The following is a 23,636-nucleotide window of genomic DNA, read 5'->3' as shown; positions in this document are numbered from 1 at the left end:
AAGATTAAAAATAAATGTCAGAGAGTGCTCTTTTCCTGACTAGTTCCGTATCCGTTGAGCCAGGCATATCTGCACCAGTCTACCCTGCAGTAACAATACCACAGCAATCCAAGAGGTTTTTCAAGAGGATTGTAGCCCTTAGTCTACAAGAGACTTGGTTGCTGAAGTTAACCACTTTTGCAGTGCATAACACCATTAGTTCAGGGACCATCCTTCAGAAACAGTGTAGAGGAATTTTCACTTTTGTTGAATTTCTTCACTCATTCTCCTACAAGCCCACTCATCTTTCAAAAAGGTGATACAACTGAACTTCTCTGTCTTCCCTTTTCCTAGAACACTGAAGAAGAGATTCGGTACATCAGCCTTTATAAACTGCAGCTAGCAGATCCCTTTTCTCTCTGTTCTCTCACATTTATACTTTAATCCATAAAATTCAACACAACAAACAAGCAAAAAGGAAAATGTCATTCCTCTCTTACTCATCACTTCAGTACACGTTAGGAAAGCACAGATCTAAAAGCAAGACCAGCCCTTCAGCAGTTACAGAAGTAATTAGGGTAGGGGAAGTAGGAAGGGTCTCCTTCTTACACACTTTGTCACCTTTCATTCGTATAACATCCAGCCAACACAGGCTTGGCTGTAGATTATCCTCATAAAAATGTTACACTTTTATTGCAGATAGTACACATGACATTGTGATAATGGTGTATTTTATGTTGCATACTGTTGAAGACGTATTTAAAACGTAAAGACGTAATTAAAAATTATGTTTGTAATTTAAATCCACATTGCAGGTTTATATTGTACTGTTTAATCCACAAAAGAGGAAGATAATAAACTCTACAGAAACAGTATAACAGTGACAACAATAATTGCACCATGAAGAAGCTTGCTTCCATTTGCTGGTAAATCTATAATAAATTAGTCTTTTACTGCCTTTTTCTTCCTAGCTAAACTAGTAGCAGTAGCCCAACATAATCTTTGTTGGGCCAAGTGTAATTATAAAGAGCAAGAATCCTTTGACACTGAATTCCAAGATTATATTGTTATTAAAATCCTATGAGACTTGTCTAAATTTTGGTTTTAACAAGCAGTGCTTTCCACTGATGTATTTATTTTTGTAGGTTATATACCTTATAATTAAATTGTCATGGAAGTTGTAACACATTATTATTTTCTCAATAAAATGTCTAAATAGCAGCCACCAATCTAGATGCAATAATTCAGCATCCCTGAAGGGATTCAGCATTCCCTGAGGGGAAGAAATTTAAATGGTGCTGGATCATTCTGAGAATTATGTTGTTGTTATAAGTAAAGCAGACATGCAGTCCAGTAGTAGTTTCCTGTTTTTCAGTTTTTAAATACTTCACAAAAATAAAACCATGTCAAATATACTTAGGCTATTTATACTGTTCTAGTCACATTAAATCTGCCAAACTTTGCTTTGATAAACACAACTGCTATTGCACAGCAGAAAAAAACTAACAATATTGTTTTCTTTATTCAGCTAATACACAGAGACAAATTTTACAGTTCTACTTCTGTCTCTTCATTATGTAGCAGTACATAACCTGTAACTACTGTAAAAGATAAGTATAATTTATGCCACATAGTTTCTGTGAATCAATAGCAGTGAATAGTCAATTGTCATAATATGAACAAGATACCAAATCTATCAGGTCTAAATTCATTATCAAGTAAAATCAGGAATACCAGATGCATACCCCTCAAATAACAGGATTTAGAATAACATTTGTTACACCCCTGTGCTCTGAAATAGCTACACAAACATTGATTTTGTCAGTGGTCAGTAAACAATCTCATGAATATTTTATCACCCAAATGGTTTTCAAAGCTGGTTTTTGTGGCTGAGTAGTCAGATACATTATTATACCTTTTCACCAAGGCTTCCAGGCGGTCCTGTTTCTCCAGGTAAGCCAGCTGATCCCTGTACAAACAGTAAACAGACTTATTAGTACAACCTCCATACTAATTCATGGTTAGCAGTTCCCCAGCAATCTGGAAGCAGAGCATGGCCCACTTCTTCATCCCCAAGAACCACTGGTCTATTTGTGCAAGTGCTCCTGTGTGGAAGTGAGGACTGTGCAAGCTAACCTGGCTTACAATCCATGCAGGAGGATCATGGCATTTAGAGAGATCAACAGTAAATGGCTACCGCTTGAAAATAAATTACATTAATTTAATCATCACACTGTGCTACCACCTAAGGTCTGCCACTGAGCTCAGTCTTGCAGTGTTAGATGCTTTACAAACCTAAAGTTGATAATTGCTCTGCTACCACTTCAGTCTGACCACAAATTTCAAGGGGAATAAATTCAGTGGAACAAAGTAAAAGCCAGTCAAAGCAAAAAATTATATTGGATCAGGTGTTGTCAGAATTTTCCCTTTAAGTGTTGTAGCCCCAAATGCCTTTGAAGTCAGGGGATCAGAGACTTTCAGTCCTTTTGGAAACAAAATAACTCTCCTGAGGCTCTCTCAAAATTTCCACTGGATAGAACAAGTACCAACATATGGAACACCAAACAAAGTGCTTGAAATACTCCTTTTATTATCAAACAAGAAGAAAAAAAATATATATAGTGCAAGGCCCCGGTTGAGAAAAGTATGAAACAGTGGGCTTGAAGAAAAGCAATAGGTTATGACTGCTCATAAAAAATGGTAGAAATATGGAAGGTCCTAGTAATGATCTATTTTCCTCTAGAACTCTTGTAATTTAAATATAATACAATAACCCATTGATACAGTTGCCTTTGAGGCTGACAATGCTGGCACAAACTACTTTCTGGAAGGGGCTAAAGAGGTAAATAGGAATCTCTATGGTGCTGGACTCACGTATTATGTGTGAGAACTCATGTATTATATGTCAGGACTGAGCTGTCTCTTGGAAGCAGACAAAGATTCATCCTGGTGATACTGGCACTTAAGGTGATGCCCAGACGTCACTGGCAGGAATGAGGGACTTTGTGATGATCTCAGAATGAGAGCTACCATTGCTACCAGTCATGGCCAGTGGGCCTCAGCAGAAATCTGTGGGACAAAGAATTTCCCTGTGCTCTTGCTTATCAAGATAAAGGTTGTGGAGGTATGGTTTCAAAAGGCTTGATTAATCCCTTTGATTCTCTCATTCCAGAAAGGACAGAAGACATAATCAGAGCCAAGATGTAACTCAGACCTATTCTCCTTCCAGAGAGGCACACCTGATCTCCTGGCCAATGCCACACTGTTTACCAGTCTGAAGATGCTGATTAGAAAGATCGGTAGCTGTGCCTTGTACTGGCAGTGAAGCATTCACTATACAGCCCCTGCCATTTTTCAATTCAAAAGTACTGTCTTTCTGTCTAAGTTGCTCTGGTCTGAAAGAGAAGGAATGACTAGGAAGCAGTGACTGTGAATATGCAGCACGTTAGGTCTAGCCTACAACATTTCCCAGAGCAAGGACAGAAGTTGACTGCTAAGTAGCAAGTTCCCTAGACACTGGCTATTCCTCTGAAGTGAAAAAGTTTACAATAAAAACACTAAGAGAGTGGATTTTTATTGATATAAAAGATGGGAAAAGAAACCTCTGCATGAGTGAAAGCAGCTATGTACGGAAGCATAAAAATAGTCATGATATCAAAAATTGAAGTCAGTGAAATGATAAAGGCTATAGGGACTTCCATAGGAAAAAAGGGAACGTAGTTCACAACACGTTAACTAAATTCTCTTCCACTCCTCCATTCAAAACAGGGGACAAGTGTCAAGACTGAGATAAAGCTAGGACAGCTACATGCAGAGGCAAAAGATGAAAAAAAACTTACTTAGGAAGATAATTTTGATCCTTAAAACAATTCATAGCATATAGTAAAAAGAAAGTGCAATCAGAGAGCCAAGCACCTTGTTCCATCAATACATTGACCATGAAGTGCTATTTTCTTTCCCTATAGACTTATAGATCATCCTTAAATCCTGGATTTCAATTGGTTTATTTTGGAGACAAGCCACTAAGACTAGACTGAGGTTTCAACTCTCTGCTTCTTACATAAGAGAATGATCACAATCCAAAGCAAGTTTGTTGAGTCAATGTCTTCCAGAATCCCTTCAACCCTTTGGGAAGCAGTGGTGGGTTCCAAAAATCAAACTGAATGTATTAGGCAACAGAAAAGTAAACTTGAAACACCTGACATCTTTTTTAAAAAACATAATGGCTTTAAACCTTATTATAAAGATAGTAATAAACTTTCATTTACAAGGATTTGCATTAAACTCTTCAGTGACAATAACACCATTTTAGAAACCTTCTCAACAGGAGCATTTTTGTGGAAAATTAATCAGAGACCAGATCTCACAACTAACACACGCCTGAGAAAGAAACATCTTGCCAGGGCATGTGCTCTGTGTTAGAAACTGGACTGTACTTGAATAATTGAAAACACATTGTATACTTAATGCAAACCCAAGCATGGAGTAATCCATTGAAAACTTTAGTAGTGAGAAATGAATATTCATCTGGTTCCAAACATTCCTGTGGAAGCAGGTACCTGTCAGGCTGTATGCTAACACGTTCTCTCATGTTAACTGAAAATTTTACAATCCAGCGTTATTTAGAATTAATAATTTTCAAATGTTTTTATTCAACATAATTTAATGAGATGACATAAATGATTTTAAAATATTATCTTGCCACATTAAGATTTTTCTACATTTTTTTTTTTTTATTTCCAATTAATATTAAAATTTGTCCTGTATCTGTGCTGAATCACTTCATTCCAGATACAGCATTCAGCAATATCATATTTTCTGCCTACTTTTTAAGACTCCCAATTAGACATTTCTTTAAGACCCCATCAGTTCCATACTTCATGAAGGACTTAATACATTTTGGCATAGTACTCAAAAAAAACCCAAAATAAGATAACATTAGGTTTTATTTTAACAGATAACAATTTACTTGAGGATCCTTGAGGATTCAAACCAAGTATCTATGTTAAAGATAACCAAGGGTGTAGGAAGGAGGAAGAAAAGCACATGCTCTAAAAATCAGATTCTACTATTTCAGACTCGGCTGTTAGAAAAAATATCTCTACAACTCAAAATATTTTAAAAATTAAGATCTAAGAAATAATTGTTAATCTAAGCTCTTTTGTTAGCCAGGTATTATGGTACTGATTTTTTTTAAACCAACACATCTGGACCTTGGAGTCCTAATACAGTGCATGCATGCTTCTAACGTGTGGTGTGACCCAGAACAGGCCTAGGAAAAAAAGGCAGAAAGCATGGTTTACAGTGGATGCTATTTGGGCTTCATACCACCTGCAGTAGGACAAAAGGTAGCTGATCTGTGAGAAAGTTGGTGTCATGGACTCCAGATACCTGTTCTGGAATAAAAAATACTGGTAGTCATAGACTTCCAGGTGAATTTGTGTTAGACCAATGCTTTTGTGTGATTCTATTTTTTATCTGACCAAAACCAGTATATTGGTGAACCACAGACTTTGAAACAAAAAAATTTCAATTGAGCCTTTGTGTAGAACATTTGCTTACTACTGCACCAGGATAAGGTATGAACTGAATGGAACAGCTCTTAGTATCCTGCACTTATAGGTAAAAGTAATCTTTAGTTTTAAAGAAAGCCCTGTCTCTAGACCACTCTGAAGCAGGATCAATTTTGGAGAACGTATATTCTCACAGAAAAGAGAAACTCTAGTAATTTGGGTTATCTGAAAGGCTAAATAAAGAATAAAAGGCAAACTGATGCCAGTTTAATTACAGTTTACTGCCAGTTCAATTACTGAATCCCTGCCTTTGGCCTCTAATGGCACTTTAGTCTGAATTATCAAAATGCGTAAGTAGACTAGAAAATGGCTCCATCTCAGCCCTTGGCATCTAAGGAGCTCTTGGCTGACAGCTGTGCAAACTGCTGTATGTATGCCACATAGTGATCCTGGTTTTTGGTTGTGTAATCCTTGCTTATTATACAAGTTGGTGGTTCCACCTCTAAACTTTAGAAACTATTTCCTACCCTCGTAACCATATTACTAAGAATGTTATGAAATGACCATAAGATCTGTAGCTGCTTTACCCAGGATTGTGTTGGTAATTGATATTCAAAAAGAAGATGCTATTTTTTTCCTTCTTTTTGACACCCAGATCTGGCCATCTGTTTCACTGGCATTTTCTGCCTGTTGAGAAAGTTACTTAATAGTCAACCAGAGGCAATAATGTGAGTTAAAAACTATGCTTTGTTACTGCCAGTGGAGAAGGTAAGTGAAAGCAGAGATGCACCATATTTGTTCCCTGCAGCTGTTGTTTCACTCTGTTTTTAGAGAACCAATGCGAGGTAGGTTAATTGCTTGATAGCATTATGCAGAGGAACACCTGCATTCACAGGATTCACATGCTGACACTGCAGCAGCACGATGTGCCCACTGGTAAAACCTTGGAAGCCAAACTACAGATGCCATGTGCAGATACTGTCCTCTAGATTACACTAAATACTTCAGTTAAATTCAGACACTAAACAGGACAAACAGTGAAAACACTGGATGTGTGCTGACTCCATACACAGAACAGATTATCCTGCTCTTTCACTGTTCTCTACAGTAGAAGGAGCATTGACTAATTTAAGGTGTTAGTCCTAACTTGCAAAACCATAAGGGGTGTGAGGCTGGGGATATTCTGTGGGGTAGCATGGCAGCTGGAACTAGATGATAAAGAGCACTACCAGCAAGAAGTTATTCAAGGAAAACGTGCAAAAGCTAATCTCCAAAATGGTAGCCTGTTTCCTCACACTTCTTGATGAAAAGACCCAGCAGCAATGCTAAGGTATCAGTTCATCGAGGGTGAAAACAAGCAGCACAGCATACACACCTATCATTACCATTCACCATAAGATCTTCACAGAACTTACACTAATCAGTATCTAATAGGTTTCTGAAAGCAGATGAACTACAGTCCCTTCTTGTGAAGCTCTTGGCAATGCCCATGCATTCACTAAGCTTTGAAAAAAATGTTTGCCTCAATTGACCTTTCTTCTAGCCTATGGCTTACAATTCTTGTTTGCATATACCCAAAGCTCAGGCTTTTCCTGATAGATCAAAGAACTCCTCCTGTTGAGCATCCTGCAAACATCAGTTAAAGCTCATTTAATCTTTTCTTCAAGAAAAATAATTGCAGTTTCAATTCTCCATAAATTAAGCATCCCTGGTGCCTAATCCATGTAATTTTTACCTCTGCAGGAGATGCGGTAATAGCTTTGTGGGAATTCTTCTCAAAAGCACATCTCCTAGGCACATAACCTCACAGCAGTATTTTCTTGCCTTCCCACAAGCTCTGACAGGCTGACCATTTTCAGTCTGCTGTGCAGCTGTGATTGACAGCCTGAATATCACTTTTTTTCTTTACTGTACCCTGGACATAACTTTTTTGAGGGGGGAGAGGGACAGGAATGAGGGTAGTGGAAGCATTTCTCAATTCAGCTTGGTTTTTCTTCTGCTGTTTCAAAACCTATTCACAACTAAGCAAACTTGCTGACATATGACTTTTCCAGGTCTTTGAAGATTATTTTTCTAGGATTTGTGTTCATGAACTCTGCTTATTTTAGTTTGTCCTTTTGACACCAGTTGTACATGCTGCAGCTGACAGTTCTATCCTCGCACTTTGTCTCAATATAATAAATGTTAGTGATTTCTAATTCAGATGTCTAGGGACTAAGGGCTGAATTTCTGTAATGGAGCTGGGAAGGAGGAACTGGAATTAATGTTCACTTAGTTATTCAGTGTGGCCCAGTCTGGGTTAACATTACCAAACCATAAAACAATCCTGACAAGCAACTGTTAAGTTCAGATTAGTTCAGTTTTGTGCCTTAAAGCTGAGCAGTGTGTATCATTTTCTTAAATCATCCCTATCACTTCAACACAGACAGGTTATTTATGTAAGATGCTTGAAGATGGTTTCAAATATTTGCTGTAAATCACTGGAGAGCATTTGATTTAGGCATACAAAATCCAGTTGCACACATCAGCAAAGTGAGATTTTTTTCCTCTCAAATGTAAGGGCAATCTTCTCAGTAGCTGAAGTGGTTGTTTCCTTTGGCGTGACTTCCAAAAAATTCTGTCTCATAAGCAGTGTAAACTTGCTCTGCCTGCTGTACATTACTTCTATCTTAACCAATCCCTCTTCAACTGGATGTGATGGTTCTGCAGTTAACAATATCTTGCAGGAAAGGACAGTGGGCTGGATCCTATTGCAGCATTGGGTTCTGCTTAGCCAAGCAGCACCACCTGAACCTGCCCACTTTCCTCTTTAAAGTAGGGAGAGAAAGAGTTTTTGTTGTAGGAACTGTTTAAGAAATACCATCTGAAGCTCTGTCTTAGGCAAATTCCTGATCTATTAATATGTGTGTCATTTCAAGCTTTTGAGCCCAGTGAACATTTTATAAATTTAGTCTACTCAGTTTCCACATTGGACAAACATCCAGAAATACTTTGGCAGAAACATGCTCTGAGGAGTCAGCAGCTTCATGTGACCTAAGAAGCGTTAGACAACCTGGATTCTAGGCTATTGATAAAGCTGTATGTCAGCACATACCCTGTCTTCCTAGATGGAATAACCAACCACTACGGTCCAGTATCATGCTGTTGAAAATTTCCTGCTTGTGCACAGTTGCCATGTGTATTTTTCTAAGCAGATATTAAGCAGTAATTGACCTGGAAAAGCCACTAGAGAAAAGCAGTAACTGTGTTGGCACCTCAGGCAGCAGTGACAGATGTATTAGTCAAAGATACAAGATGGATGATACCATGAAAAGTAATAAGATGGAACAAAACAGAAGAAAAATATTTGTGCAACCCTTTGGTATGAATACCAGACACACACATATGATTCCTGTAATGATTTGCTATGAATTCAGCATTTACAGGATTTATTATTGCAAAATTGCTTCTTTTGACACCTAGTTCAGGAATGTACTAGTTTTCTTCTGGAAAACTGTAATACTCTGATGGATTCCCTAATGCTAAAAAAACAGTGTTCTATATTTTGACTGCAGCCTTAAAAGTGTGCATCATATTCTGTAATTTGAAAAACTCAGTCAATAAAGATAATGAATAAACAACAAGGTGTTGTTTAAGCCAAAAAGGTGTGGGGGGGAGAGGGGTAGGGGTGGTGGTGCAGAAGGAAGAAACCCTACACACACAATTTTATTAGACGTTGGACTTCCTATGAACTGTTTAGTACTTACTTTTTCCCTTGGCCTTTACTCTGAAGAACTGTAGAGTAAGTGCACATTGAGTGCTATTTGTATAAACTCTCTGTACTTTATGTCACCAAGCATCTGGTAACAAAACTTTGAAAGGCATCAATAAGGCCTTACTCCATGTCTTCTTTTGGGCTCCATCTCATAATCTGTCACAGCAGCTAATAGCATTTGTACTTTGCTCTTGTACTTTGTCTTTTGCTTTTAAACTTGTGTGTGTGTGTGTGATTCCATAGATGTCCTGGAGTCATCATGTTTGCCACCAGAACCAATGTTGAATAGCAGGGAGTGGATTTATCTGTGAATTAAAAAGTTTGTATTCTCTCTGCATACCAAGAAAAATCACTTGTTCAAACAGAAGCTGGTGGGAAGGTGGAAGTAAAAACTGCATTGAAAGTGTAAAGAAGTAAGTATTTTGCATCAGGACTCACATCTGGAAAACCATTTCCTCCAGACAAGAAATATAATTCTCTTCCTGCTAGTACTTTTCAATTTACTTAGGAAAAGCTTAACTGTTACAGGTTACAGCAGTGAGAAAAGGGAAGGGATTTTGAAAGATCTTCCTGTGAGTTTTGCCGAGTGTGTTTGAAAGGCTGTCTCCTGCTCTTGGTGTTTTACCACTGGCTTTAACCACAAGATTATATGTATATATATATATTATCCCCCTAAAGACAATGTGGTGGGCATTAGTTCTCTGCTGCCAATAATACAAAAGTAGCATAATAGGATCAAGGGTCTGTGAAGCTCATCTACAACCCAAAAGTGAAAAAAAGGAGTATGTATCAATAGCTTACAAACCACTTCAGTTCCCAGGTATCTCATGTCATCCTGTATCATATGCAAATTCTCCAAACAGCATGTGAGGGAAGTAGTAATTAATGACAGGCCATTTATAACACTGTAATAGGGCTACAACATCCCCTCTTTTGGCACTGAGAATATTTTATTCTTGCAGCTTGTCCCAGACTACAGTTAGGTAGTTAGTGTGATTATTTCTTTAATCATCTGTGAAACATATAATAATTGATTATATATTTGAGCTAGGGAATATTAAGTTTATAAGAATGGAGCTCATTTAGCACTGAATAAGAATATATTAACGTAAAACACTTGAGTGAGAAATTAAGCAGAGAGATCTGCAAGGTTGTTTAAATGACAGTTATCAAGTAAAAATCAACTACAATGGAAGAACCGTAAGAGATAATTACTTTAAAAAAAGAATTGGAGACTGTAGATCATAAACTGATTAACAACACACTGTTGCAGAAATGGCCAAGTGTATTCAAGAATATATGGCTTGTAAAAAGCATTTTTTCCTTTCTCTCAGCAGTCTGAACAGTTTGAGCAGTAAGCTGGACTCAAAAATATTTAGATGAATTGGAAACCATCTACAGGAGAGTAAGAATGTGACTGAAATTATCTATAAAACATGAGAAGCTAAATTAATTTGGACTTTTTAGCCTGCAAAGAAAGCATGAAGGAGGCCCACAATAATCATCATTTGTAAAATGCTGTTTTCAGCAGAAGGGAGTCAGGTTACACAACTGGAAGAACTTTTTAAAAATAAAGAAGACCAGGGCTGTCTGTGGGTCATGGAGCCTTTGTTCTTGGAGCTGTTCAAAAACTGGTTAGCCAACTATTCCTGCCTAGGCAGTAGAGAATGGACTACGTGCCACCTCAAGGTCACCTTGAGTTCTGTGATTTTATGGAGGGTAGACACAGTAAGTCTGCAAAATACATCTCAGGCTAAATGTACCCTCTCAAACAATTTAACTGGAAAAGGATCATTCATTCACTCTCTTAACCATGCTCTGGAAGATCCCTACAACTACCTGTAATGTTCACTCAACCTATTAGGAAAAAAGCAGAATCAACTCCGGAAAATAATTAAAATGGGCAATTTCTTTAAATAGTATGATTCTGAAAGACCACAGAAGTATAGCCAACATACTACATCTTCAAATCAAGGCAAACAAAGTTACCGCAACAAATAACTCAAGCACACTCAAACACAGAATTAAAAATAAAACAAGAAAGAGAATTCAAGCTTACTGCTTCACCAGTTTTTCCAAGATTCCCTTGGTCTCCTTGTTCTCCCTGTTAAATGTAGAAAACAGATGATGCAGTTCATTAGAAGAGTAATTTCTTTCATATGTGTATATTGAAGACCTCTGTTTTCCTAGGAACCTCTTTATTTTCCTAATTACATCTGCCAATTAAAACTTTGAAAGGTAAAAATAAGCAACCAGAATAATTAATTTTGTAAGTGGCTGATTTTGATTCTGTAAAAAGATGTCCAAATGCCTTTAGGACTTGCCTGCAAAATGAAAACTATGCATTAAGGGCTCACTAAATACATAGTCAGCAAATAGTATAAATGAATTATTTAGATTTTATTTATATCTTCCTTTCAGTGAATTACCTTAATTATTTCACAACTCCTTCAAAAGTAAATGTTACCAGTGCACATTATTGATAATTTTAATTTTTTTTAATAAAATATTAGGAAAATTGACATTTGAATGACAATTTAAGAGACTTCTCCTGCTCCTCCCAAAAGCTTGGAACTGGCACTAAGTATCATATTATTTAATTCTGTTCTCCATAACAACGCCTGCAAGTCACAGTAGGTAACTCCAGAACATTTTGCTGCATAATTTGCAAGTGGAAGCTGGGTGTATATGCACTATTAATTACCTGGCTATGACTACAGTCTCAGTGCCCTGATGAACAGTGGTCTGGGTACTGTTTACTCAGATTGCAACTCAGCACTGAGAAATCCTGCTGCTACAAGCTCCTCTTTCAAACTGCAGCACTTCAACTTATCTCCCCCCTCATACTCCTGAAATCCTGCACTGCATAAACTGCTCTGGGTCCCTTCTTGTCCCCTGGCCCAGCCACACCCACATCCCCTGGCAATTAGATCTCATTTTAGAATGTGCTCTCTGCCTACACATCCCTGTCTCCTAGAGTTGCATATTTTCCTTCTTTTCCAAAATAAGAACTTGCAAGAAAGCAGAGTCACCAGTATGTATATATATATATTATATAGAAGCACGTGTGCTCATATCCTTTCACTGTCATGCTACTGTATGTAGCAGTGTGAATTTGTACACAGTTGATACTCCAAACACATTTTATTTCATAAATAAAACCATTCCTTACCTTTAAACCTTCTGGCCCAGGATCACCGACATAACCTCTCTGTCCTGGCTTTCCCTAAAATAATGATTGGAAAAAAATACTGTAAATATTTTATTTTTAAAAGATAAATACAGACATTGGGATGAAATTACCAAAATATGGGCACTCAGAAATGTACAGTATAGTAATTTTAAATACCCCCACATGAAGCAAGTGTATTTATAAATTGATATTTGAAAATACACTGTTGATTATTAAAACAAATGCTAGCATGGTAAGCAGAATCTCTATGAGCTTCTATAGCCATTAACGCTGAGGAAAAAGTCACAATCCAAGAATCAAACACATTTCAATTTCACTTTAAAAAACATATCAAGGAGACAAAGAAAAGGCAAGGTTCTCTCCTGACTAATTTCAGCAGAACTGGGACTCACACTAACAGAATTTCATCTTTAGACTTTGGAGACTGGTGTCATAACTGTCCTTCCTCAACCAGACAAAATCTGCTCAAATATAATTTACTCTTTGTTGATTGAATTGACTACGTTAAGCTTCCTCTCTCTCTCATCGGGAATACAGGGAAAAGAGGCTGTGAAGAGAAGTTCTGAGACTCAAATAAAGCAAGTCTTTCCACAAGGCGTAGCAAAGAACAAGTGATGGGCTTCTCCAGGTTGCTATATGCTGTATAACTGCTTTGCTGCAAAGAATATTAAGGTCTTGCTAGAGAGCAAGAATGTGACATAAAAACATTTAAAACAAAATTCACTGAAAGAAAACTAGTGGCCACTATTAACTCCCTTGATAATTTTAGCCCTATCAGAACAGAACTGGAGTCATAAGTTGTAAAGGATTCTTGCCTGTAGTACCCCAGCTATGTACTAGCAGCGAAGGACACACAACAGATGGAAGTTCAAAAATGGAACAAGTGGATTTAATTGGTAAAGCAATTTGGAACATACAGATTTGGCTTTAAACAGAAATGAAATACAACTGTAAATTACACATGGCGGAAAAGCCACTGACAGAAAGTTCAACTAGGGATGGCTGCTTTTCTGCTTGCAAACCCCTGAGAAAATTACTCTTCCAGGGCAGGGTAATCCCAAAGGAAACGTCTGTTTCCTAAAACATTAGCTGCAAGTTCTGCTCTTCCCTTTCAGGAGGCAGCAAACACCTGTGCTCCCTTTCACCTCATGATGGGTTGACACAAGTGTGTATATTTTAATATAAATATCTCTATCACTCTATTCCTATCTCCACATGCCTTCAGCTCACAGGAAGACACGTCACCCTCAGAAAACAAACCAGGGGAGTGGGGCAGCTTGGAGATAATTTTCCTCTATCTTCAGGAGGAACTGCTCACCTTACAATTATACAAATACCACATGCATCTCAGAAAGGAATCAACTCTCAACAAGCCTAGTTTACAAGCTGATTTAAAACAATCTCCCTCCTTTTAAAGGCATTTTCTGCCCCAAGCAATACAGATTTTTTTTAAAAAATATGCACCAATTCTTGCACTGACTGAGCTACGTTGACAGTTACAGTGTTAATATTTGGATAGCCTTTGAGAAGGAGCTAATTGCGAGGAAATTAGACAAACACAGTCACTTCTATAATGTGGCATCTACTGTATCTTCACAGCATAAAACAACAAATAAAAATCAGCATATTTTTAATTTAGAAGGATTATTTTAAGAAAATCTAAGTATTTTACTTTGAAATAGAATGTGTGGGAAGGTTTTGAAAGGAATGAATGAAAAATCAATTTGTGTTATCAGATACAGCTCAAAAACCTCTTCCTACATACAAAGAGGTTGAGCTCTGTGGAACCTGAGACATATCTTGAGTAAGTGGGGAAACATCCTTTGTTTTGGCTCCAGTTGTTTTAGACAAACAGGAATTCTTTTTCAAACAGGGATCTGAGAACCAGACTGAAGGTTCATATTTTCACCTTCTGTTCCAGTAGAGGATCTATTTTGCTGGCAGCATTGGTCAAGTGCATCCCAGGGGTTCTTGGTCTTATGCATGTTTTTAAAGAAAATGTTAGAAACAAAGGTGGGGGTGGAAGGGGAGAACAAAAATGAAGTGAAAATTGAAGGCTGCCTGTGTAGTGGATGCCTAAGCTGGGGACTGAACACTTTCACCTAAAAACTACATGGTAGAAGACGAATTGCAGAAGCACTAGAAACCTGTCCCACTACTGCCCAAGGGAAAACTAGAACAGTTTCATAAGAATAAGCAAAGGTTTACAATGTATCACATACAAGGATGCTTTACCTAGTTTAAACAAACTCTAACAAAGTCAGGATAACAGTGGCTGAAAAGAACTAACTTACTAACCACGCCTCCAAATAAGGTCTGTAGGACAAGAAGCAAGGTTGTAACAAAAAGGCAGAGGCAAGACTTTCAGATAGAATGGCTAGACACTAGAAAAACTGTCTGTACAATAGGCAAAGGACTGAAGCAAATTGCCAAGAAAAATGAAGAATTCCTACCCCTGGAGGCTGCAAAAAACAAGCTAGAGACATCTGTCAGCTAAAGGCACAGCTGACAGCTCATGGTGCCTTAGGGCCATGCAGAGCCAGACCACTTCTTCAGGTCTCTCTCAGAGACCTCCTCTGCCCTCATGGCAATTCAACTAGTACAGTGATAACACAGCTTCAGTAGCATTTACTTTCAGATGTAGCATTTGTTTTTTTAAACTCCTTTCATGGAAAATGTAAAAAAAAGCCTATGTTAATCAAAACAATGTGAAATTGCAATTAAAAAAACAGACGTATTCAGCAACTTCCTGACTCTGTTCTGCTGAACTATATGAGATTTTGCAGCTTCGTGATTGGCACTCTCTCTCCAATGTAATCACATAGTCCACATCACAAGAGGGAGTGAAGAAAGCAAGGACAAGCAGAGATGGGAGCAGAGTTCAGAGAAGCAGTGCTAGCAAGTTGGCCTGGAGTCGTGAAACAGCTACAGCCAACAGAAGCTGTAGAATCCAGGCGAGAGCAGATGGGCCCTGAGACAAAGGCGAAAAATGTGCAGGGCTCCCCATCCAGCAAAATTTTCCTTTCCCCTACCTCTTACTTCAGGAGGGGATGTTAGCCAGCAAGTTACTAAAAAAATGTCTGGGGACAGCAACGCTGGGGCCCACCTCAGATCCTCATGTTCTTCTCTCAATAGCTTGTCGTGAGAGAGAAACTAGGCAGAAGACATGCCAATGGCATGCACATTTCCCACTAAGAGAAATCAAACCCAAAATAATTTAGGTCAAAACGACCTACAATAGATTAAAAAAATATTTCAGTTTGCTAGGTTACAAAGAAATTTTTCCTCTTGGGTCACTCTGACAGCAGCTGATGGCGGCCTGTGCATGCCCCGTGAAGCAGAGCATGTGAAGGCAGGTGTCTCACTGCCTGTGAGTCACACACTTCAGCATCTCCTTTTCCAATTGCCACAGCACAACATGGGAGACTCTGTCCAACCACGAAGCCCTGCCCAAGGAGGAGATTCAAAGTATGACGCAGCCAAAATAAGAATTTTCATGAGACACTTGGCAAAAGCTCAGGCTGATTAAATTGAATGTTGAACTAAGTCACCAAGTGTTTTGAAATTCTGTTCAATTTTTTTTTACATTTTCCTAGCTGAAAAAAAACACTTTTTTTTTTTTTTATTATTAGCTAATCTATGTGGCAAATAAGCATTTTAGTATTATTTCTAACATAAAACAAGTTCCCAACTTTGGCTAGCTAATGAACAGGAAAAATTACATAGGAATATATTCATTCTAGAACCAGGAAACAATATGAAAGACATTCCCAAGTTCATGCAAGAAATGGAAAATCATCCAAAATTAAGACCAAGCCAATGATTACCACACATAAGGAAATCAAGTAAAGGCAGAAAATCATAGTGATTTCAATAAACTTAGGGACACTCTTGTAGTCCCTAGCACAGACTAATATTAATTTTTAGTTTAGAATTTTTCTAAAAATAAGCTTTAAGTCCACTGTAATCCTCTTAGACACTAACACATTTTTATAAATAACAAAACCAGCTGTTAGTTTTAAACTTTCATCCTTTAAAACATGTCAGCACAAGCAGCATTGTGACACTCCAGCTTTACTGTTTTCAGCAACTGTCTTGCTGCTCAGTTTGAAAACAATTTCTTAAAGCATCAGTTCTTTGTATTTCTCCCTGTGAACCAAGTCTCACGGTGAGCTCTTCCCCAATATTTTGATGTATCAGCTGGTTCAGTCCCTAGGAAGTACATGGTGGTTCCATCTGTTGCAGAGAAGCACCATGAGCAGTTTGTTATTGACATTTCCCTTTTAGAAAATTTTATTTTCTGCACCATGGCTGTGACTCTTTCAAATCCTTCACATGGTAAACCATTTCTCCTCCCAGCTCTGCTTTGGGTAAGTGCTGAAGAGACATTTACTCAGGAGATGCCATTTTAACACTTCTCACAGTAAATTTACCTTTTAAAAGCATTACTTCTGCTGAAAAATACAATGCCCTAAGAAAACTGCTTGTACTTACTCTTGGGCCGACTCCTCCAACAGGTCCAGCTGGTCCTACTTCTCCCTAAAAAAAATTAGAACTTCAATAATCTTGATGCCAAGTCTAGCTTTAAAAAAGAAAATCTAATGGTCTGTATTTATTATATCATCTTAAGTTTGCTTCATATGTTTTTATGAGTCCAAGTCTAACAGAAACACTGTAAGAGACACTAATCTGATTTCAGACAACTTCATTAGCCAGAAAGCCATGTCCTATGTAGTTACTAGATGCAGACAGAAAAGCTGTGAAACTGTTGCTATACCTACCATTAGAGAAATATTTTCACAATTTTGAGCAGGGAGAGAATTGGCTATGACAGCTTAACCTCTCTGCTCCAAAGTTACTCTCTTCTAGCAACATTTGACACTTCATGACTAAACGAAGTAGGAACATCCCTGCTTTTCTCTTCCATGTTGCCATGGCACAGCCACTAAGTTAGTCAAGCCATTTTGCCAGGGTTTATCCTTGTCTTCTCTCAGGAATGGAGTCAGGTGTGTAAAATAAGAAACGGGACACTGTGCCCGTGCTGCACAGTGCGCTGATAAAACTGTGCAAGAGGGAAAACTGCAGTGTTAACTCTTCAGTATTCACTCATTACACAGTTACATTTAAGCATGGATTTGCATCAATGCCATGTCAGGACACCATGCTGTGATCACTGAATCCTCCTCAATATGGAAGATTTTATCCAGGTTTTGGAGGAAGTGCTACACAACCTCTACAACAACAAGCAATGGGAAACAGAGGAATTAAGAAAACCCATCTGCAGCTTCCTGTCTTCTAACTAAACAGATCATTTTGCCACTGTTTGTGTGTACTCAGTATTTGTCATGGAAGCCCATTATTAAGCTACTTAGACGTCTAGATGTCTATCCTCAGAATCACTGATTAAACTATTTATAAAGTTAATTACTTTTAGCCTGAGAGACATGAGCTTTTACTTTTATGATGATGAATTAAGAATACCCTATACATTCATAAGATGAAGAGCTGCCTTGCTCCCCTTCAGTTAATAGTGGTCTAAACTGTTTAGTAAAGTATATCTAGGATACTGTAATTACATCAATATATGATTTCTATATCCATACCACCACTCCCTCCATTTCATCTCCCCAGTTTACCTAGAGCAACCACATCTGACTCTGGACACATTTTATCTGAGATTTCACTGAAATAACCAAAATAAAATCACATAATGGATGCACAGCCCTGTAAAGATGCTAAAGCCTCTTTGGGACACCTGCCAAGATGTGAAAGAAATTTGAAATTTGGCAAGACAGCACCACAAACACCTAACAGTTCTTGTCTAAACCTCCTACACCTCTCACAATTTTTTTTTAAACATAATCTCTTGATTAGACAGTTTTTCCATCTTACCTCAACTCCTTTGGGGCCTTGTGGCCCTGGAGACCCTCGGTCACCCAGAAGTCCCTAAACATCCAAACAAACACAGTGAGAACTTACATCAGCTAACAATCGGGTTGGTCTAGTTTCTCTCCTCTTACAAACCTGGACAGAAATCCAAACCTGAAGAATCAGACTTCATTTCTTACCATCATTCTTAGGATTTCCCTTAGGAAGCCAGGAGAAGATGCAGCAGAATTTTAATATCTGCTTGAAAACTGAGTATCTTACAAACTTCTACCACATAGATTTTTCTGAAGCTTTTATCTTTTTGAAAAGGAAATAAGAAAATATTTGACCTCACACAGGAATACTTCCTCCTTCTTGAACACGTAAAGCAAACCATCATATTTAGATTAAAGCACAAAGTAACTCTACTTGATTTAGATGGTCTTTAGAACAACATGCGATGACAACACTGCAACAGAAATTAACTACAAAGTGAATTTAAACTGCTAGCTTGTACAAAACTCCTTGTGATTTTTCAGGTCTTACTTTTCTATTAGGATTATAATCAGCTTCACAGAGATAAAGCACCTTATCTTTTGCCAGCTCTGAGTTTTTCATGACTGCTCACACCAGTGCTTTTAAAACTTTGTTAAAATTATTTCACAGCTAGCAGTGTGTCAAAAATCTGTCATCCCAATTACAATCGTAGTAATTGAATAAAGCACTTGACCTGGTGTAGGAAAAAAAAAATCTGTGTAAACATATTATTAATGTTCTGGGAAAGCTAAGCTTAATGATATCAGATAAAACAACAAGAACAAAGAAACTGCCCTTTAGGAAAGATATGATTAGCCTCTGAAGAAAGCAATACTGGGCAAGTTCCAAGTGTAAGCCTTATTAATTGCTTACTAATGAAGCTGAAGTCTAGACAGAAGGTGCAGGCCTTGGTCCAGTAACCATTTACTTAGCATGCAAAATTAAATGGAATAGAAAACAGAACAGGCCACCCCTCATAGTACTGAGTTTCATGAAAAAGCCCATCAGCCTGGGAAAGGTTGGGATGGATGACTGACATATCACCACAAGAGTGACAAGAGAGCTTTCAGTAGCACTGTATCAGTAATATTATTGTGTAGCTAGTCACAAAAATAATTGACAGAACTGTTGTTTTATTCCAAGTGCAAACCACATTAGGAGATACAGCTTTCAGCAGAATGGAGTTGCACAGTGGAAATGTTAGCAGCAGTGCTACTGTACAAACCCTTCCACTGCACGTAACTAGATCCAGAAAAAAGTCCCAGACTTTAAAATTAATATTAGGACTAAATGAAATTTCCAGTTCTCCTTTGAGGTTTCAGGCAACAACCAGAAAATTAAGGTAGTCATTAGACAGATACCAAAGTGTCTGGAAAAAAGAGAGTCAGCAAATTGGAGTATCTTGTATTTCACATAATACAACTTCCCAGTTGACCATCCCTTCCAGAAGCGGGGAAACTCCTAATAGCCACTTCTATTAAATGTGTTACCCAAACAAACATAAATCAGCAGAGGAAGGAAGTTCTCAGCTACTTCCATGGTACAATGAACACTGCTAGTAAAACTACAGTTGTAGTCAGAATATTCTAACCATTTTTTCCTCTTGCTTTTCTGTTTCAGAATGTAAATACTTGGAAGAATAACTCAGGAAACAAACTATTACTTCAGAACTTCTTAAAAACATTCTTATTTCCTTTTAAAAAATGTTAGTGTGCTTCTTTTTCTTTTTTTATAAGCAGTGGAACAAGATCAAACACCTTCTAAAATATTGTTTCCAAGCTGAGTAATGTGCTGTAAACCCAATTATATAATGAGTGCTTTGCTTTGAATGTTATTTTAGAGAGGTCAGGTTTGCTGATTACTGCAGTAATTTAGGGAAAATTGACAATTCAGAACTTCTACTGGTATTAGAGGTGACTGATCACACTCACAGAGAGCTTAAACTTTCCACCAAGAAGCTGAACTTCTCCAAAGCCAACTGCTAAAAAATTAAGCTAACCCTGCTTTCTTGGCTTTTAAAATGTATATTGCTTCTGAGGAAGCATAAACAAAAACATAAGAGCAGCACATTAAGAACAATTTTCTAAAAATAAAAGCTGGAGGAAATTTTTTAAAACTCCAGGCAGCACAAGACAGCTGGAAATCTTGAAAGCCAAACATTTCCAGTGTTATGCAGCCCTTCTCCCTTGGTAGTAGGAGCAGTGAAAGAATTTTTGCAGTTTGGTAATCTTCCTTCTCAAATGTAAGCCATCAACTCTTTCTGATTAGAGCAGGCTGTCTCAGCTTTTTGTGTCTAAGACCCAGTATGCTGGAGACCACTGAGTCTTGTTCAGCTATGCAATTTATGTATCAAAGGAATACAGAGCCTTAAACTTTGTAGGTTACCTTTTAGTACTTTTTTTTTTTTCCTGGAATTCATGATCAGTAATTAATGTAGTAAACAAACCCAGTTCTAAAAAAACCCATCTAATTTAACACTTTGGATATAATGTGGAATAATATGATCTCACTTAGTGAAGAGACTGGGCAGCAGGGATTAGATCTCAGTTATATCATTCAGCTTGGAGGATTAAATCCCATCTGCAGTTCCAGAACTGTTGTGTTTCTCTTCTCCTATTTTCCCCTAGACACAGCATCATATAATAAAGTTTTTTTAAGTGTCCTGGTAATTTAGAAACAAAAGAGCAAATGGCACTGGAGTGGTCAGATACAACTAATTTATATAAGGCTGTTAAGATTACATATACATTCAAATAAGTTAGCAAAGCAATAAAACAGAACCAAAGAAAAAGTCCACATCTGTCTCTGGAAATGTATTTTAACTTCTCCCCAGTTTGCTGCATTTTTAGCCTTCCTAGTAAATTCATGTCTGAGCTTTTGGGACAAGGCTCTTCACACACTTAAGATACGAGATGCAGAAAAGATCTGCTATGGCTTTGGATTATTTGAGGTGTTCTCCAGAATTATTAACTTTGGCAAGGAAGGACTCTTGCAATCATCCAGGTACAAATAAGAACGTATCTATAAACTGTTTACTGCTTCCTGTCCTATGTTTTCTTGAATAGTCTACCAAAGAATTTCACAGCTTTGTTGATGTAAAATCTTGTCATTTCTGTCTGTTTATTCATGAACAACTTGTATGTTTTGTCATTGGACCAATGATATTGTTGGTCTTGCACAGTACTCTTCCCTTGCCAATTTCTGCCCTCTGCTCACACAGCTCAAACAGACCCTTCATTTTGGTAGGATAACTACACTGCCTTTCAGAATACAGTCATTCAAGTATCCTTTTCCACATTTAGCCCCATTTGACTGAGTTCTTCGGGAATACGAATGCCCAGAACTGTGCATACTACTAAGATAAAATCTTCTTGTGCTTTGTGGAGTGGCATTAACAAGACACCTTGCCTCATGTGTTCTAGAATTTGCCCTAATTTCTAGCTGCCTTGTTGTGCTTTTATTTCAGAGAGATCTGGCAATGTCGCTCCTTCTGGCCAGCTGCCTAGCTCTAAGTTTACTGTAGGATGATGTTTTAGTATTTGCATGCATCAGTCTGAAGTAACAGAAGTGGAATGAATTAGTACAACATGCACCTTTTAGAATCATCTAAAGATGCTCAACTGTTTTTCATAGACAAATTTCATTCCATCATACTTGTGTCTATGTATCAGTGAAAACAGAATGTAAGAATAGTCTCAAGGCTGGTGAGCAAGGAACTTAATTGGTACTTACCTTTCAAGAACAAGGAGTCAATCCTTAGACACTATTCAATCATCATTCTCTGGGTTAATTTCTGATCCACCTGCACTTTTTGTATTAGTCTCTATCTCTTCCATTTTTAAAAAAAATTCCCATATGTGGTTTTATTGAAAACTCTCTATATGTGAATTACTGCCTAGGCATGGTCTAAAATATAACTCTACTAAAGAACAGAGTGTAAACTAAATCTGCACAATAATTTTTGTGTAGAATTTATCCATTATCATCAAATATATTATTTTATCCGTTATTTAATCTGGTGTGTGAATTTTACCCACATTTCCATATCTTTAGTAACTATTTTTTTCAAAATTTGTTTTAAAAAAATCTCTATTACTCAAGTGAGACTATAGAGATCTGCAAGTATGTGCATGCATTTTATTTAAATACAGGTGAAAGGTATGGTACTTTCTAGCTACATAGCAGTTTTTCCAAATGTTCTTGCATTTAACTGGCCACAACATGCTTCCACTTAACACAGTACTTATCCTCATAGCTGCGTAGACAGCAATAAACATTAGATTAACTTCCTTGTGTAAATACCTGAGGCAGAATACCTGTATTTCGACAGAAAGATCTTCCCATAATGAGAGTGGCTTTCTCTCAGAGAATTTCCTCAGATATTTATATTGTTATTAATATTATGAATAATTTTTCATATATAGTTCTTACCTTAGGACCTTCAGGGCCATTTAATCCAGGCACACCAATATCTCCTGGAAAACCCTAAAGAAATCATACAGATGAATTAACTATGGAGTAGGAATGTTTCCAATGCACTTGTTTTGATTCTGTTCAGTCATTTTAAAACCTGAATCACAGAAACAAGAAATAAATTCATTCTACCATCCCCAAAATGTCAAAATCCATTACATTTCCTTGAAAGGATGTGGATAAGTGACAGATTTAAGGCAGCTTTCATAAACTCAATTTAGCAAATGTCAGTATGGGTTTCATTTCTCTTAGCATAAGACTCTTTATCCACTATGCAACATTTGATATTAAACCATTGGATCGGTTTTGATGCACAAGAAACTCCACAAAACACCCAGCATCAAGTCGTGTACTTTTGGATTCAACTATTTAAAAAAAAAAAAAAAAAGTTTAGAGAGAAGGTGAAGCCCCTTAATCTTTGGCCATACTTTAAGGACAGGATCACTGCAAGATTAAGAAAAGGGTAGAAAGCCTTTTGTCTCCAAATCAGCAGATGACAACTCAGGTCTAGCTCACAGTAACTAGAGATCACCAACACGCAGAATTATTCAGAATAAACCTATTTGAAATAGTGTGTAGTATAGTCCAGCTGCTGGTGAAGAAAAAGATGAGTATGATGAAGAAAAAATGAGCATGCAAAGGAAATGAATCAATGTAAATTATCACCCCAAAAGATCCGGCCAGTAGGCACTGAATGAGACACCATGAGGGTGCCTCTATGTCAGAGAAATCCAGTGCCACAACTAGATGTCCTTTAAAGGAATAAGTGCATTTTAAGGAAATAGCACCAGTGACTGACTCTTAAACTAGTAAGGGCTCA

General features: G+C 37.5%; 1 protein-coding gene across 1 annotated transcript in view; it reads right to left on the bottom strand.

Annotated features, from left to right (window-relative positions):
• COL24A1 (collagen type XXIV alpha 1 chain) overlaps positions 1 to 23,636 on the bottom strand; it is a 135,789-nt gene that overhangs the window by 49,665 nt on the left and 62,488 nt on the right. Inside the window, exons 20-25 of the mRNA XM_051625609.1 lie at positions 22,775 to 22,828; positions 18,332 to 18,385; positions 16,934 to 16,978; positions 12,419 to 12,472; positions 11,306 to 11,350; positions 1,895 to 1,948 (exon numbers count right to left, since the gene is read on the bottom strand). Coding sequence (XP_051481569.1) covers positions 1,895 to 1,948; positions 11,306 to 11,350; positions 12,419 to 12,472; positions 16,934 to 16,978; positions 18,332 to 18,385; positions 22,775 to 22,828 — 306 coding nt within the window. The remainder of the gene's footprint in view (positions 1 to 1,894; positions 1,949 to 11,305; positions 11,351 to 12,418; positions 12,473 to 16,933; positions 16,979 to 18,331; positions 18,386 to 22,774; positions 22,829 to 23,636) is intronic.

The sequence above is a fragment of the Apus apus genome, chromosome 7 (genome assembly GCF_020740795.1).
Source record: "Apus apus isolate bApuApu2 chromosome 7, bApuApu2.pri.cur, whole genome shotgun sequence".
Lineage (NCBI taxonomy): Eukaryota > Metazoa > Chordata > Aves > Apodiformes > Apodidae > Apus > Apus apus.
Note: the sequence above shows the minus strand (reverse complement) of the source record. Positions and strands in the feature narration are given on the sequence as shown.